The sequence below is a fragment of the Equus caballus genome, chromosome 4, assembly GCF_041296265.1.
Source record: "Equus caballus isolate H_3958 breed thoroughbred chromosome 4, TB-T2T, whole genome shotgun sequence".
NCBI classification, from domain to species: Eukaryota; Metazoa; Chordata; class Mammalia; order Perissodactyla; family Equidae; genus Equus; species Equus caballus.
In genome coordinates this window covers 20,789,573-20,806,498 of record NC_091687.1, presented here as the reverse complement: position 1 = coordinate 20,806,498, position 16,926 = coordinate 20,789,573, and the positions used below count along the sequence as shown (strand labels likewise).

Genomic DNA, 16,926 nt, shown 5'->3' with positions numbered 1-16,926 from the left:
TGCATCATGTCCAGATTAGAGTCTGCATCAATTGCTGATCGAATGCAATCAAATACCAGGCAGGTGTATGTGGCCTTGACAAACCAAATGATGCCCTGGTCAAGGGGCTAAAGCGATGAGGTTATATTTGGAGGTAAAAATACAATCTCAACATTTTCCTTTTCATAGCAAATAGGTTCAGGATGGCCAGGTGCACTGTCTACTATTTTAGGACTTTAAATTCCAGCCCTTCCTCGTCCAAGTGTTTTTTCACTTCTGGAATGAAGCATTGGTGAAACCATTCCATAAACAAGATGGCTATTACCCACACTTCTGATTATGCTACCAGAACATAGGCAGATGATTTTTGTTTTTGTTTTTGAGAGCACATGCATTCTTCCCTTTGTGCACTATGCTTGGCTTTATCATATGCCCTGTAGCATTGCCACATAGTACCAGAGTTAATCTGTCCTTCCATGTTTTATGCCCTGGTACCTCCTTTGCATTTTTATGAATGTAGATTCTCTTGGGCATCTTCTTTCAGAAGAGCCTGGTTTCAGCACGACTGAAGACTTTACTTCAATGGTATCCTTTCTCCTTAGTCAACTTCCTCAACTTTGCTAGAAATGTGGCAGCAGCTTCTTCAGCAGCAGATGCAGCCCTCCAGTAATTTTTATATTTTTCAGTCCAAACCTATTCCTGAATCTGTGTAACCATCCCTTACTTGCAATAAATGGCTTGCTATCACTCATTTCTGGGGAGGCCTTACTGAAGTCTTTATATTAGGCTCAGTGCTTTGTGGCACAACATGTCGCCGTCAGTTGGAACACGTTTTCAGTTCATGTCTTCCACTCACAAATGTAATGCCTTTTCCATCTTAACTAAGCATTACCATGCACTATGGTTGTAACTTTTGCAGTTTGAGATATGACAGCAAAACTAGCATGAATTTCTTTTTCTTTCTTCAAAGTTTCACGAATAAGAAGATTTATTCTTGCCATAGATCTTAGCAACTTCAGCGTACAATTATTTTTTTCATATTAAGTCAAGAACTTTCACCGTTTCACTTAAAGGAAGTACTGTATGGCTTCTCTTTGGCATATCCGAATTGCCAGCATCACCACTCTTGCACCTTGGGGCCATTATTAAATACAATAAGGGTAAGTTGAACACAAGCACCGTGATACTGTGACAGTTGATCTGGTAACCAAGACGGCTACTAAGTGACTAAAAGGCAGGTAGTGTATTCAGTGTGGATCTGTTGGACAGAGGGATGAGTCACACCCCGAGTGGGATGCAGCGGGTAGGGTTTCATCACGCTACTCAGAACAGCACTCAATTTAAAACTTATGAATTGTTTATTTCTGGAATTTTCCATTTAGTATTTTTGGACCACAGTTGACCATGGGTAACTGAAACCACAGAAAGCAAAACTTCTGATAAGGGGGGACTAGTGTATATAAAGGCTATGAGCAAACACTGTGTTCATGTCTTATATACATCATCTCATTGACTGATTTTCGATTCTTTTCAAAATAGATAATAATCTCTCTACCTTGCAGGAGCCATGAGTCCAGAGAGGTGGAAAGCTTACCTAAGGTCTTATAGCTAGGAAGTGGCAGATGACTACAAATCTAAACCTCAGGCTTTCTCTCTGAGAGTATACTCCTGTGCCTTCCAGAAAGAAAGAAAACAAAAATAAGTTTGGAAATTTTCCGAAGGAACAGAGGACAGTTGTTTGTACTGTGAGAAAGCAAGGACAGTGGGTAGAGAAGGGCCAGGACTACACATGGAAAGTTGGGCATTTGCTGATGACACAGATGGGAGTGTGCATTTCTGGACCCCAGGCAGGCAGTGGTTCAAGTGGCTTGCCCTCTTCTTTGTGTGGAGCAGTAGACCTGTGGCACCAGGACACACATGCATTTCAGGCAACAAGGGCCAACTGTGTATTTTTCTAGGAATCCTGATTGGATGGCACTTCTCTGCCTGGCGTGGACCTTGGCGGTTTCTACTGGCGTTGCAGCAGATGCACTTCATGTGTGTTACAGCATTTGGACCTCAGATCATTTGAGCTTTGCCTCTACTACCTCTTTGGCTTCCTGTCACCTTTTGGGGTTTTAAAGTTATATAATCATGAGGAAAATGCAGTAAATGCGGGGCTGCAAGATCCACACGGTGAAGGTCGGGCTCTCCATAGGCAGTGAACACGTGCAGATTCTCCTTCATCTGCTCTTGGGTGTTGAGTGAGGGCTCCAGGACGGGTGTGGCCAAGAGAACATCCTAGATCCGAGGGGTGTTACTGGCTTTGTCAGGGCTGGTGTGAGGGCTGTGATGCGTGAGTCTACCAGCTTCCTTCCTCCAGTCATCACCCCACCTCCGCTTGTTAACTGGGCTGCCCAGCTATCCTGGGAAGACTTTCAGGCATGCAGGACTTTCAGTGCTAAAACAGGATGACTGGCCACCCTACATTAATATACAAGTTTGCATTGGCAATGATGCTGCTTATGATAAAATACAAAAGGGTAGATTTGAGGTAGAAGGAATAATCACCTTAAAAATGACTTTGTGGGGCTGGCCCCATGGCCAAGTGGTTAATTTCACGTGCTCTGCTTCAGCGGCCTGGGGTTCACTGGTTCAGACCCTGGCCATGGACCTACACACCACTTGTCAAGCTATGCTGTGGCAGCATCCCACATAGAAGAACTAGAATAACTTACAACTAGGATATATAACTATGTACTGAGGCTTTGGGGAGAAAAAAAATTGCTGTTTTTCAAGGCAATCAAAAGTAATTTGTTGGGGCTGGCCTGGTGCCTGGTGGCATAGTGGTTAGGTTCAGTGCACTCTGCTGCTTTGGCCCAGGTTCGCAGGTTGGGATCCCCAGTGCAGACCTACACCACTCATCAAGCCATACTGTGGCAGTGTCCTATGTACAGAATAGAGGAAGATGGGCACAGATGTTAGCTCAGGGCCACTCTTCCTCACCAAAAAAAAAAAAAAAGTACATTTGTCTTCACACTGTGAACTAAATAATTTCTATGCCTCTGTATTTGTGATTGTCAGAAATTTCTAGCTCTCAATATCTTTCCTCCACCTCCAGATGAGAGCATTTGCAGCTCTGCTCTGTCTGCTGTTACTTCTTTAGTGGAAAGCCTGCTCTTCCTGAATGCAGTATTCAGATGGACCCCCCAGTATTCACCTCTTTCTTCCACTCAGTCCCACCATCATACCGATGGTAAACTATTTGGTCTGACTCCCTTCGTTGGCCTGTTTTAAATGCATTATTTCAGAGGAACTGGAATGTACAGCAAGTGCCCTCATAAGCCATGTTTATATTTAAAATATTCACATGTCCAGTCATTCATTCTGCAGGCATTTCCTGAGACCCCACCAGGGCCCAGGGACTGTAGTAGCTGCTCAAGATAGAAAGAAGAACAAAGCATTTTCTGTGCCCTTGGGGACACTCAGGCAGAAAGAGAGAAAGAAAGGGTGTGGAGTTTGCTGTTGACCTTAGGAGCTTCTCGCACAGTGAGAGACATGATGGAGCCGCAAGACCTTTTCTTTACGTGTCATAGCTCTCCTCCAAAGAGGGGAGCAGAGCAAGCGTTTGCTCCATCACATTCCTGGATGTAAAGGCTGTAGCTTCCATTCCACAGACGGGAAAGTGGGGCCCATATGTCGTAAGCAACTTATCCCAGGCCTTAACTAGGTCAGTGCCGCTGCTGCACCAGGCTCCCTCTCAGCCCAGCTGCTTTGGGAAATGCCTCATTAAGCCACGTGGTGGTGATTCCTGCTGCGCTACCAGGCCCTCACAGGTGTGCGTTTTCCCACTGCAGGAACTAACTGAACAGACCACACATTTGGCCTTGATGGTAGACCCTGTGAGAAACGATTAGCTGTATGATGCTATCACCATAAACACCCAGGAGGCCTCACACCAGATGGAAAAGCAACAGCAGCAAACCTCTGTTCTAAGCCTAAGTGTCCTCAGTTGTAGATTAGAGAAATCCAAGTTTCTCTGGCTGGGGAACAGAGATTTAGGTCAGAACGTGAACACTGATCATCCTCAATAATTGCTTCTCTGCTAAGTTTGGGCTGCTCCTTATGTAAACCTTTGGTGTGCTTTGGTTACATTGGAATAGCTCAGAGGTGTGGACAGGTCAGTCTGTCTTTGCTGATGCTTGGCATGTGGTCATTCTGCCTGTCACAAATCTACCAGGTGACCTGCTTCTTCAGAAAGCGGGACACAGGGAAGCCTCTTGTGAGAGGCCACCGACTGCAGTGATCCCCCTCAGGGCCTTCATAAAGGCTGTTCCTTATTCCCAGAATGCTGTTCCCCATGCTTTACCAGCGAATTCCCGCTCATCCTACGTGTTCTTGTAGAACCTCAAGCCCTCAGAAAGACTCCCACAATCCCTGGGCTGGGTTAGGTTCTCCAGTCACAGCAGGACATCATTTTCCTTCATAATCATGTTGCGGCTCTAATTTCTATAACAATCAGTGTAACTTCGGTGTAATGCATGGCTCTCCCACCACATCGTGAGCTCCAGCACCTGGAACGCTCCTGGCACATAGTGGGTGCTCAGTCGCTAGTGATTGGGAGAAGAGAGAAAGAGAGAATACCTTCTTTGCCTGCCATGTTTCCAGGCTCCTCAACTAGGTGGCCTAGCACACCTCAGCATCCATGTGCTCTTAACTCGTTTATTTCATAATCATTATAAAATCTTGCCAAGAATCCACTTGAAGCTGGAAGAAACCATCTTCTTTTACTCTGGAAAATAAGATGAGTTCTGTGCATCTCCAGGCTTCCATCACCGGTCCCACCCCCATTCTGCAAAGGCGGCCAGCAGCTGTGTGGCTGGCTCACCTGGGAGTTCATCAGCCTCTGAATCTAACTTGTCCAGGCTGGAAGACAGGAACTTAAACAGAGAATCCTACTGCAATTTACAACTTCTTTCCTCCCCCTGGACACCATTTCCCTATCACCACTGTTCATTTCACCTTTTTCCATATAAACATTATTCTCCTTGGCAGGCAAGGAAGCAAAATAAAACTTGGATATTTTTACAGCTTTCTGGCTTGGCCTCAAACTGCAAGCTTTTCCCTTCATTGATGTTCTCCTTGTCCAACCAAAATAAAAAGAGGCTCTTTTCAGAAGCCTGAAACCTCTGGCACGTCAGGGAACCGCCGAGGCTCTCCTTTCAAGCTGTGCCCATGGTATGCCCTCCTGCTCAGTGGGTGCCCACTCTCCTCCTTACACCTTGATTTGGTCACACCCATCCTCGTGCTGGTCCACTGGTCGTGAAAGCAGCCGCTTGGCAACAGAATTCTCCCTTGCCTCAACCCAGAGAGCAATCACTTCCTAATGTGGCTTAAGCTTAGGTTGGCACTACTGGCCATCAGTATGGTTTATACCACATTTGTGGTTAACTATATCACCAAGCTCCCTTTTGCTGAATTATCTAAACCAGGTCTTTTTAATGCTGTCTTTCTGCAATTACCTTTTTGCGCCAAATCTTAGGAGTTTCTCCTTTTACTGAGAACTTTTCAAATCTGGATTCAGCCATCATATTGATATTGGTGGTGGTGAGCATGCCTCCCAGATCTTCAACACAACCATTGATTCAAATACTCACCAGCCCAGGGCTCCTGCATCGTGGACGCTCAGGTTGCTAGGCCGGTCCTGTCCTAAGTAGACTCGCTGCCCAGGGGAAATGACCAGCCCCTCCCTTCTTCACTGTCCTGCCCTGTAACTCTGCTCACTGGGCCACACTTCCACTTACCCCTTTGTGTCCAAGAGATTTGCCTTAGCAGCATGGAACTGCCTTCTGAGAGTGGCTTATTCCAGTGTGCCAGGTTTTAGGTGACCAAGGTATGCTGGAGCCATCTTCTGCCCCACTCCCAAACCTTCATTACATTTGTCGTCTCAACCCAGCCTCTAGGAAGCTCAGTGAAATGACAGTGGTGATGGTGCCAGCGTGCTGAGGTACATCAAAGGCCCCACTGTGCCCATCTGCTGGAGAGATGCTCTCAGTCTGTAACGCAGTATCATCACTCTCATTTCCCAGTGATGGGGCAGAGTGAGTGAGGCTCTCTCCAAGACTCACCCCAGCCACGTGCAAAGTCAGACTTCAGAGGGTGTGCTCTCAACTCTACATGCGTCCTTGTTTTGTTTTCCAACAGTTTTGCTAAATGATGTCTTTATTAGTGTCGGTTTTTTTCCACTTTTATTGAAATATAATTGACATACAGCACGGTATGAGATTCAGGTGTACAGCATAATGACTTGACTTACACATATTGTGAAATGATTACTACACAAAGTTTGGTTAACATCCATACATCATCTCATAGAGATATCAAAAAAAAATAGAGTTTTTCTCCTTGTGATGAGAACTCCTAGGATTTACTCTCTTAACATCGTTTGTGTATAACACGCAGCAATGTTAGCTATCGTGATCATGTTATACATTACATTCTTAGTGTTTATTTATCTTGTACCGGGGAGTTTGTGCCTTTTGATCGCCTTCCTCCAATTCTCCCACCCTCTACCCCCAGCCTCTAGTAACCACAAATCTGATCTGTTTTTCTATGCATTTGGTTTTGTTTGTTTTTTTAGATTACACGTGTAAGTTAGATCGTAGAGTATTTATCTTTCTCTGTTTGACTTATTTCACTTCACATAATGCCCTCAAGATCCATCCATGTTGTCACAACTGGCAGGATTTCCTTCTTTTTATGGCCGAATAATATTCCATTGTGTGTGTGTGTGTACACCACAACTTCTTTATCCATTCATCCCTCAGTGGACACTTAGGTTGCTTCCATGTCTTGGCTATTGTGAGTAATGCTACAGTGAACACAGGGGTGCAGATATCTCTTTGGCATAGTGTTTTTGTTTCCTTTGGATAAATACCCAGAAGTGGAATTGCTGGATCATATGGTAGTTCTATTTTTAATTTTTTGAGAAGCCTCCATACATGTTCTTGTTTTAAATCCAGTGGAACCTGCATTTTCTTTTACAGGAAATTCGAGCCAGCAGCAGTGTTTGCTAGGAAGCCCATGTTGGCCTCACAGCTCTCTTCTCTGACTTTTGTTCAATCCAGTTTAACATCAAACCCCATTTTTGTTGTTGTTGTTTTATAAAGGATTTCTTCTATCATTTTGTCATAAAAATTTTCAAACGTTGTTGAAAAGTTGAAATAATTATAAACTCTCTATACTCACCACCAAGAGTTGATAATAACATATAATATCTTGCTATATTTGTTTGATCACATATCTATCCACTTATCTACCCTTTCACCCACACACATGAAATTTTATTTTTTAGGCATTTTAAAGTAAATTATAAACATTCATATACTCCACTCCTAAATAATTTGTTATGCATATTATTAGAGTTTAATATTTTTTATAGTTGTTTTTAAGATAAAGTTAAATATGGTGAAATGCATACATCTTATGGGTACCATTTGATGAGATCAAAACCCATTTTTGCAGTTCTCACCCCCACTAAGTTTGAATTTGATTTTGAACGAGTATTAGGGGGAGAGTAAAACTGAAAGAGAACGAGGTGTATAACATTTCCAGTTCTCAGGATATGTGTGTGCATGAATACATAGACACACACATGTTTTCGGATAATTTATGGCTACTTGCATTATCTGGCTCACAGGAAGAGCTGCCTTGGTGCAGCGGAGTGTAGGATGGTTGGAGAAGGGAGGGTGTAGGTAGGTGGGGAAATGAGAAGACGCTGTACCAGCCCAGAGCAATGGAAGGGACTGATCTGTGCTGCTGATGGTGCAAAAGGAAAAGAAGGAAGAAAACAAGGCTTTTTAAATATATTCACTTCTCACCTGTTTAAGAAGAATCCCTCGGAATGTCTGATTCTGGCGAAAATGAGGTTTCAGGGACTGGATTCACCTGAAACAACCAAAAATTCAGATAAAATATAAGAAACAATGGTTTTCAAGCCAATGAACATCAGGCAACAAGGAACAGGGTCCCTGAGAGACAGGAAACAAACAAGATGAGCCTGTGATTCCCCCACCTCTCTGTCTTCAAGGAGTTTCCAGGTCGTGGTTGAGAAGGGACCAGCAGATTCCCTGAGTTGAGAAGCAGAGCTGAGAGTCTGGGGAGACCAAGGCAACTAAAGTTTGCAGAGCAGAGACCAGAAGAGGAGATTGAACCTCAGAGAGAGAACTCCAGAGACCGGCAGAGGGTCTCTGGAACATTCAGTGAATCAGTTCATGCAAGTGAGGCTGGGAATAGACCCACCCGATAGGATTAGATGGAGCAGTACCTAGCCTCACACAAGGCCAAGGGGGTGCCTGTTTCCACCAGCCAGACTAGAAAACCTCGTAGCTCTTGTGCGTTGTGTAGAGCATTCAGAAGGGTCTTACCTCAGTCGTGGGCAATAATGAGACTCATGCTGCCCAGCAGATCTTAAAAACACCTGAAAGGATCAAACTGTTTTCAACAAACAGATCAGAACAAAGCTCAAGAATATCTGTAGGAATGCAAAACTGTCTAGCACCCAAGAAGGTAAAATTTACAGTGTCCAGATCCAAAGATTTCCAGGCCAGCAAAGAGGCAGGAAAACATGAAACACAATAAGCTGAAAATCAATTAATCAACACCCTAAAATGGACACAGATGTGAGAACTGGCAGATGAGGATATTAAAACAGTTAATATAACTATATTTAAAAATCCAAATATTTCCAAGTATGTTCTGTGACCACATAGGATTAAATTAGAAATCAATAACAAAATGATCTCTGGAAAATCTCAAATATTTGAAAACTAAATAAAACAATTCAAAGAAAAATCAACAGGGAGATTAGAAAGCATTTTGAACCAAATGTAAATTTAAACACAACATAACACGTGAGTGATGCTAAAGCAGTACTTGGGAGAGAACTCATCACACCACATACTGTGTTAGAAAAGAAGAAAGGTCTTAATGAGAAACCTCACTTCCATCTTTAGAAATTAGAAAAAGAAGAGCAGATTTAAACCTAAAGTAAGCAGAAGAAAATGCATAATAAAGATCAGAGCAGAATTCGATGAAATAGAAAAGAATGAAGAAAAGTCAGTCAAACCAATAGCTTGTTCTTTGACAAGCCAATAAAGTTGATAAAAGTCTAGCCAGACTTATCAGAGAAGAAGAAATTGTCTTATCAGGGAAGGCAATTTGCTGATACCAGGAAGGAGCGAGGTAACATCATTACAGATCCTACAGGTATTAAAAGGGAAATAAGATAATGTCATGAACAGCTTATGCAACAGACAAATTCTTTGAAAGACACAACTAGCAAAGCTCACTCAATAAGAAATAGATAACCTAAATAGCCACATATCCGTTAAAGAAACTCAATCTGAAGTCAAAAACCTTCCCCCACCCATACAAACAAAACAAAAACAAAATACTGCCACCAGGCCTGGATGACTTCACTGGTGAGTTCTACCAAACATATGACATTTACCAAATAGCACATCCAGAATTGTCTAGAAATTTCACTCAGTATTTTCTGAGGAGGAAAGATGACTTCTCACCTCATTGTACAAGGACAATATTATCCAATACCAAAACCAGACAAGGATATTACAAGGAAAGAAAACTACAGACCAATAATCCAATGAACATAGATTCACAAAACCTCAATAGAAATTTAGCTCAAATTCAACAATATATAAGAAAGATAATATGTCATGAGCGAGTGGGATTTATCCCAACAATGCAAGGTTGGGTTCATATTTTAAAAACAGTTAATTCTCCATATTAGCAAACTAAAAAACAACAACAACAAAACAGATCATGATAGTCTCAGTAGACACATTAACAGAATTTGACAAAATTCACCATCCATCTCTGATAAAAACTTTCCATAAAGTAGGAAAAATATAAATTTTCTCAAATTATAAAGGGCATCAATGAAAAACTACAGCTAACATGTTAGTTAATGATGAGAGAGTGAATATTTTCCCCCAAGACCAGAAACAAAGCAAGAATGTCTGCTTTCGCTGCGTCTATTCAGCATTGTACTGGAGGTTCAAGCCATTGCAACCAGGCCAAAAAATAAGTAAATAAATAAGGAAAGAAGGAAGGTAGAGGGGAGGGAAGGAAGGAGGGAGGGAAAACGGGAGGGAGGAAAGTAGGGAAGGAAGGGAGGAGGCATGCTTCCCAATTGGAGAGAAAAAAATAAAACTGTTTGTTTACAGACGATAGGATGGTCTATGTTCGAAAACCCAATGGAATCTACAAAGCCGATTCTAAGTTTAGTGAGTCTGACAAAGTTACAGGATACAGCAGCATTAAAAATACGATTGTATTTTTAAGTATTAGTAGTGAAAAATCAAATTAGATTTTTTAAAAATATCATTTTCAGGTGCATCAAAAATATTAAATACTTAGGGATAAATTTGACCAAAGATGTACAAAACCACAAAACATTGCTGAGGGAATTGAAAGACCTAAATAAAGGAATGGTGACTATATCCTGTTTTGAAAACTCAATATTGTTAAGATGCCTATGCTCTCCAAATTGAACTATAAATTAAGTGTAATCCCAATCAATTTCCCTGTAGACTTTTTGTAGAAATTGACAAGCTGTTTCTGAAATTCATATAGAAATGCAAAGACCCAGAATAGCTAAAACTACTTTGAAAAAGAAGAACCAAGTTGGTCCTTATTTCAGTTGTTATAATGATGGCACAGTAATTAAGACAATGTGGTACTGACATCAAGATAGACAAACAGATCAATGGAACACAGTAGAGTCCAGAAATAGACCCGCAAATATAGACAACCGATTATTGGTGAAAGTACAGAGGGAATTCAGTGGAGAAAGGACAGTTTTTTTCAACAAATGAGACTGCAACCATTGGATATTCATATGCATAATAGTTAACTTTGATCTATACCTTATACTATGTAACTCAAAATTAATCATCTATCTAAATATGAAAGCTAAAACTATAAAACTTCTGGAAAAAAACTTAGGAGAAAATCTTTGTGACCTTGGCTTAGGCAAAACTTTCTTAGATTTGAAACCAAAAGCACAGTCCTTAAAAGGACAAATTGATAACTTGGATTTCATCAAAATTAAAACTTTCTGCTTTTCAAAAGAGCATACCCTTGGGGCTGGTCCAGTGGTGTAGCGGTTAAATTTGCACGCTCCGCTTCAGCAGCCTGGGGTTCACCGGCTCAGATCCTGGGTGCAGACATACACACCACTTGTCAAGCCATGCCCTGTCAGGCATCCCCCATATAAAATAGAGGAAGATTGGCTCAGATGTTAGCTCAGGGCCAGTCTTCCTCAGCAAAAAGAGGAGGATTGGTGGCAGATGTTAGCTCAGCGCTAATCTTCCTCAAAAAAAAAAAAAAAGCGTACTGTTAAAAGAATGGAAATACAAGCCATGTGCTCCAACTACATGCCGGCAAAGCATTTGTCTGATAAAGGACATGTCTTCAGAATTCATAAAGAACTCTCAACCTAATCAGAAGAAAACAAATCAATAAGTGGCAAAAGATTTGAGTAAACACTACATCAAAGAAGACGTACAGATGCAAATAAGCACATGAAAAGATGCTCCACATCTTTGGTCATTATGGAAAAGCGAATTAAAATCACAATGAGATACCACTACATACCTGCCAAAATGGCTAAAATTTTATTTAAAAATGACAGTACAGAGTGTTGACAAGATGTGGCACAACGGGAACTCTCAAAATCTGTTAGTGGGAATGTAAAATGGTACCACCACTTTGAAAAACAGTTGGGCACATTCCTAAGCAGTTAAACCTACAACTGCCATACAGTCCAGCCATTCCACTCCTAGATATTTACCCAAGAGAAATGGAAACATCTGTGAGTACAGACTTCTTCACAGCAGTTTTATCTGCAATTGCCCAAACTGGAAACAGCCCAGTGTCCATCAACAGAAGAATGAACAGACAAATTGCAGTACATCCATACAGTGAATTACTGCTCAGCAATAAGGAGAACGTTGATGCACACAGCATCATAGGTGAATTTCAAAATAATTATGCTGAGTGAAAGAAGCCAGACCAAAAAAAGTACATCATGTATTGTTCCAGTTATATGAAACACCAGAAAATGCAAACTATTCAATATTCAATAGTGATAAGATATCAGTGGTTGTCTCGGGATGGGGGAGGGGAGGGATTAAGAGGGGCATAAGGGGGCTGGCCCCGTGGCCGAGTGGTTAAGTTCGCGCGCTCCGCTGCAGGCAGCCCAGTGTTTCGTTGGTTCGAATCCTGGGCACGGACATGGCACTGCTCATCAGACCACGCTGAGGCAGCGTCCCACATGCCACAACTAGAAGAACCCACAACGAAGAATATACAACTATGTACCCGGGGGGCTTTGGGGAGAAAAAGGAAATAATAAAATCTTTAAAAAAAAAAAAAAAGGGGGGGCATAAGGACTCTTTTAGGTATGGTAGATATGTTCATTATCATGATTCTAGTGGTAGTTTGATGGGTATATGCATATTTCAAAACATCATATATTACACTTTAATTGTATGTAATTTATTTCATGTCAATTAAGCTATTAAAACAAAAACAGTAAATATACATTATTTAAGAATCCCTTCCCCTCCCGACTGCCCCAACCCCCACAACTACTTAACTCTTCTTTCACAGCAGCCTTCTAGATATGCTGCCCGTTCCTGCTGCTCCATTCCCTCACCATTTGCACTCCCACCCACCTCCTTGCACCCCTCCCCGGGACTGGTCTTGCCAAGGTCAACAGTGCTGCTAGGTCCTGGACACTTCTTTAGCCTACAGATTTCCAAAGGTCAGGACATGGGATAAATGTGTTATTAACAGTATATGCTAGTTGCATTTTTAAATAACAGCCTCCATGTGCTTTTCTTGCCTGTTTCTTGACTTCTTGGACATTCTGCAATGAACTTGTGCTTTTTCAGATTCACAGTTAAAACCATTGTTTTGAAATTAGAGGTGCCTCACCTCTAAAGGTATCTAGAGTTAGAAGAAAAGCACACTGAGCCACTTATTGAAAATGTAACTAACATACTCTTTAAAAATAAGTTCAGCTATGTTTCCCACCTTTGGGGCCCTTCTGGATCTCTTAGCAGGGTTGGCAGCTGCTGTGTGCGCTCTCCTCCTCCGGACACTCTTTCTCCCTCCCTCTCCCTGATTTTCTTCTGTGCCTGAGCCACATGTTCTGAATCTTCCTCTGTCCAAGCCTGCACTGCGGCCCCTGGAGTTAGTCCTACAACCTCTTCTCTTCCACATCTGGTCACTCTCCCCGGCAGACCCTTCACCATCCAAACACTGATGCCCCCATTTCTGTCTCCCTCCCAGACCTGTCCTGTGCTTCTAACTCATGTCTTCAGTTCCCCCCGCCCTTGATATTCATAGTGTGTGTTGCACAGGCTCAAATCAGTAGGTTCAGAACTGAGTAATCTCCCTCAGCCCCCAGACTCCACTTCTTGGCCTGTGTTTCCTTTCTCAGCTGGGTGTGGAGGCACCTGAAGCCAAGGGAAGCTGATGGAGCTGGGAGGTTAGGGGGCAGGTGTGCTTGTCAAGACAAAACATGTTGAGCCGTGCTGGTCAGTGGTCTGGGGCCATGTTCTCTACTCGGATGGGCCCAGTGGAGATTGCTATTTACTAGTATTTGATCTGGAGCAAGTTACCCTCTCTAAACCCCAGCTTTCTCATCTTTGTATTGGAGGCAATACCCACAGTAATAATAATGGCAATAATGCATCACCTATTTGGTGGAGCAGAAGTTTGCATGAGGGGAGACTTGTGTGATGCTTGAAATGGTGCCTCACATGGAGGAAGCACATTGGAAAGATTCTAGGTGGGGGTGGTTGTTAATGTTAAAGGAAATCTGCTTGTGTCTTGGATATTCGCTTTGATAACACAGCAAAAGAGTGGGACAGGGTGCCCACGTTACAGCACAGTTCAATTTAGCATGTGTTGAGCTCAGTAAAACAACAGTGAGAAATCAGTGTTCCTTTCACGTGGTTTCACATGAGTCTGTCGCTTTTCTTAAAAATACCGTTAACCTTTGCCTTTAGAGGCACTGAAGTATTTCCTTCAAAATTCTACTAATCCTATTTTTTGCAGTTGGGATTTCACAGAAAGGTGCAGGGCTGAACTGAGAGTGGAAGTTTGAGCTTTCACATCAAAAGGAATAGGACTGGGTTTGCATTCGCTCATTCGCGCAACAAACGCTTACTCGGACAACACTCAGTAAGCTCTGCCCCGGGGATGTGTGCTGGGTCTGTCCTGGTTCCTGCCTCAAGAGCCCCCCCTCCAGCAGTGAGAGAGACAAACCTGTTGGGACTCTGTAGCAGGCTGGGGTAACCGACAGCATGGGGGGTGATTAGACCGGACCCGCCAAGGACGGGGAGCAGGAGAGCCTTTCCCCGGGGTGGTATGAATGCTTGCTCTTGAAGAAGGGGGCGTAGTTTCCCAGCACGGAAGGAGCATCCGCGATAGGGAAACAACATAGGCCGAGACGGGCCAGCAGAAGAAAGACCCCAGCAGATTCAGAGAAACCACGAGGGAGTTCAGGGACGGCTTGGGCCTGGGGCAGCTGACGGCGCTGGGAGAAGTGCAGGGACCTGCGGATGTATCACAGACCCACCCCACAATGTTTTCATGCGATCTTTCCTGACTGCAGTAGCACGGCATTCAAAGTGTTGAAGCATATTTGTGTTTTAGAAAGTTGTCTCCTTGGGGCTATAAGTAGAATGGGTACCAATGTAAAATCTCGTTGTGTTGCAAGAGTAATATTGCAAGGATGGTTTCACACCCAGACATCTGCACTGTGGCTTCTCAGTGTACCCTGAGCAACTATGGTTCTTTCTTCACTGCAGGTGCCGTTGCTTGTGTGAATCATCCATGAGATCAGATCGTGGCAGAAACCCACCAGTGACACATCCATACATCACCACTCAAGGACACCATGTGGCAGGGGGCATCAGGATTTGGTGTACTTTCTCGTCTACAGGCCAAAACTTTGCACAGTTGGTTTTCAGCCCTGTATAATGGTGCAAAGGGAGGGGGAAATGCTGCTTTGCTGCATGGCTTGTGTGCCAAGGAATTGTATTTGCCTCTGAATATTTAAAGTTGCCAATAAACTATTCTTGTTGGCAGGTTAATGGGAATGTAAGCACTGGAGCCCAACGCTACGCTTAATTATTCTGACGGGCAAAGTGGAAAGAATCACGCCTTCGACAAATTTTGGGCTTCTGAGATTTTTACCACATATAGATGGTTAAAACCATTTGGTTTTTAAAATTTTTTGAATTGCAGGAAAAATATATAAATCAATGGAAACAATCTGAATGTAGTAGTCTACATGATGCTCTGTGTTTTAATAGTAAGAAAAAAGATGCAGGAGGCTTTTTCAAATGTGACTTTGTTGAGTAATGAAACCATTGGAGTTTTATGCCTCACAAATTTGGGGTTAAAACCTCCTGGAGGGTAGCAGACCATGATCTGACCAAGTAAGCTTTTAAAAATCAACTATTATCACGCAGAATAACAATCATACATGATGTGTGAACAGGGCATTTCTGAGTTGTCCGAAAGGTGGCGGTGGCTGAGATCAGAATGACATGGGAGTAGGCAATCAGTGCCCCACTTGGACAGCTGTCCCCAGTGGGCTGTGAAGTAGAATGGGCCTCCCCCAGGAGGGCTGTGTAAGGAGCCCAGTGACTTTTTTGGAGCTCCTGCATGGGGCCAGGAGTGGGGATGTTCAGAGTCTGCATGTGGCCAAGATCAGATCAAAATTGTGTGAACATTTCATGATTTGGGTTCAGTCTTGTTGTTTTTGCCCAACAGATCATGGCTCCCCTTGTAACAGGTTGCAGTCTCTCACAGCACACAGTTTTCAGCCACAAATATTGATAGTGAAGTTTAACTACGGCATTAATTTTTCACATCCATCTCTAAAATGTTCTGTTATATTGAAAAAAGCTCTCTAAGAGATTAGTAGAAATTAAGAGGACTTCATGAAATAAAATCTCTATCTTAATGACACAACAGATATGATGAGATCGTTTTAATGTCTCACAGCTCTTTCAGACCCAGGTGTCAGGTGGAATTGAACCTTAGCTCCATGTTTTCTGGTGAAGGTCACTCCCCTTCCTGGTGCGACAAGAGCATCCAGCCAATTGCTTTTAAACCACATTATCTCTACGATTTGTCTTTGAGTGCCACAAATAAAAGAAAATGAAACTGTAGCCATGGTGTGAATCTCATGACTTTGTACCACAGTCTATTTGCATCTCCTAACCCCAAAATAGAAAGGGGAGGTTCATTGATTCCACCAGAAGGTATTTGGGGCTGCCTGCTGCATTCCTCTTGGCACTGGGTTACTGCAGATAAGCAAACAGACAGGAGCCCCTGCCCATGTGGAATTTACATTACACTGGAGGAGACAGACCATAAACAAAGTAAGCAGCCAGAATGGTGAGTGTATTTTCTTCTTCTTCTTCTTCTCCCCAAAGCCCCCCAGTACATAGTTGTATATTCTAGTTGTGAATGCCTCTGGTTGTGCTATGTGGGACACCACCTCAGCATGGCCTGATGAGCAGTGCCATGTCCACGCCCAGGATCTGAATTGGTGAAACCCTGGACTGCCGAAGCAGAGCACGTGAACTTAACCACTCGGACATGGGGCGGGCCCCCTGGTGAGTGTATTCTGATGCTGATAAGTGCTTAGGAGAAAAATCAGGAAAAAGAATGAAGAGTAAATAGGGTAATGAAGAAAAGCATCTTGATACAGTGACATTTGAGTAAAAACCTGAAAGAAATGAGAGAGCAAAGCATGGGTGGACAGATAACTGACCAAGAGAAGAGCAAGTGCCAGGGCCCTGGGGCAGGTTTGCCTGGAGGGTTGGAGGAACAAGGAGGAGGCTCTTGCAGAGGAAT

General features: G+C 43.0%; 1 protein-coding gene across 16 annotated transcripts in view; it reads left to right on the top strand.

Annotated features, from left to right (window-relative positions):
* COBL (cordon-bleu WH2 repeat protein) overlaps nucleotides 1–16,235 on the top strand; it is a 277,939-nt gene extending 261,704 nt beyond the window's left edge. For all 16 annotated transcript variants that reach the window (XR_011437757.1, XR_011437758.1, XM_014738943.3 and 13 more), the window contains one exon: nucleotides 14,865–16,235. Coding sequence is in view for 14 of the 16 variants with exons in the window: in XM_014738943.3 (XP_014594429.3) it covers nucleotides 14,865–14,882 (18 nt within the window). In the remaining 2 variants the exon portion in view is untranslated. The remainder of the gene's footprint in view (nucleotides 1–14,864) is intronic.
* Nucleotides 16,236–16,926: the final 691 nt, after the last annotated feature.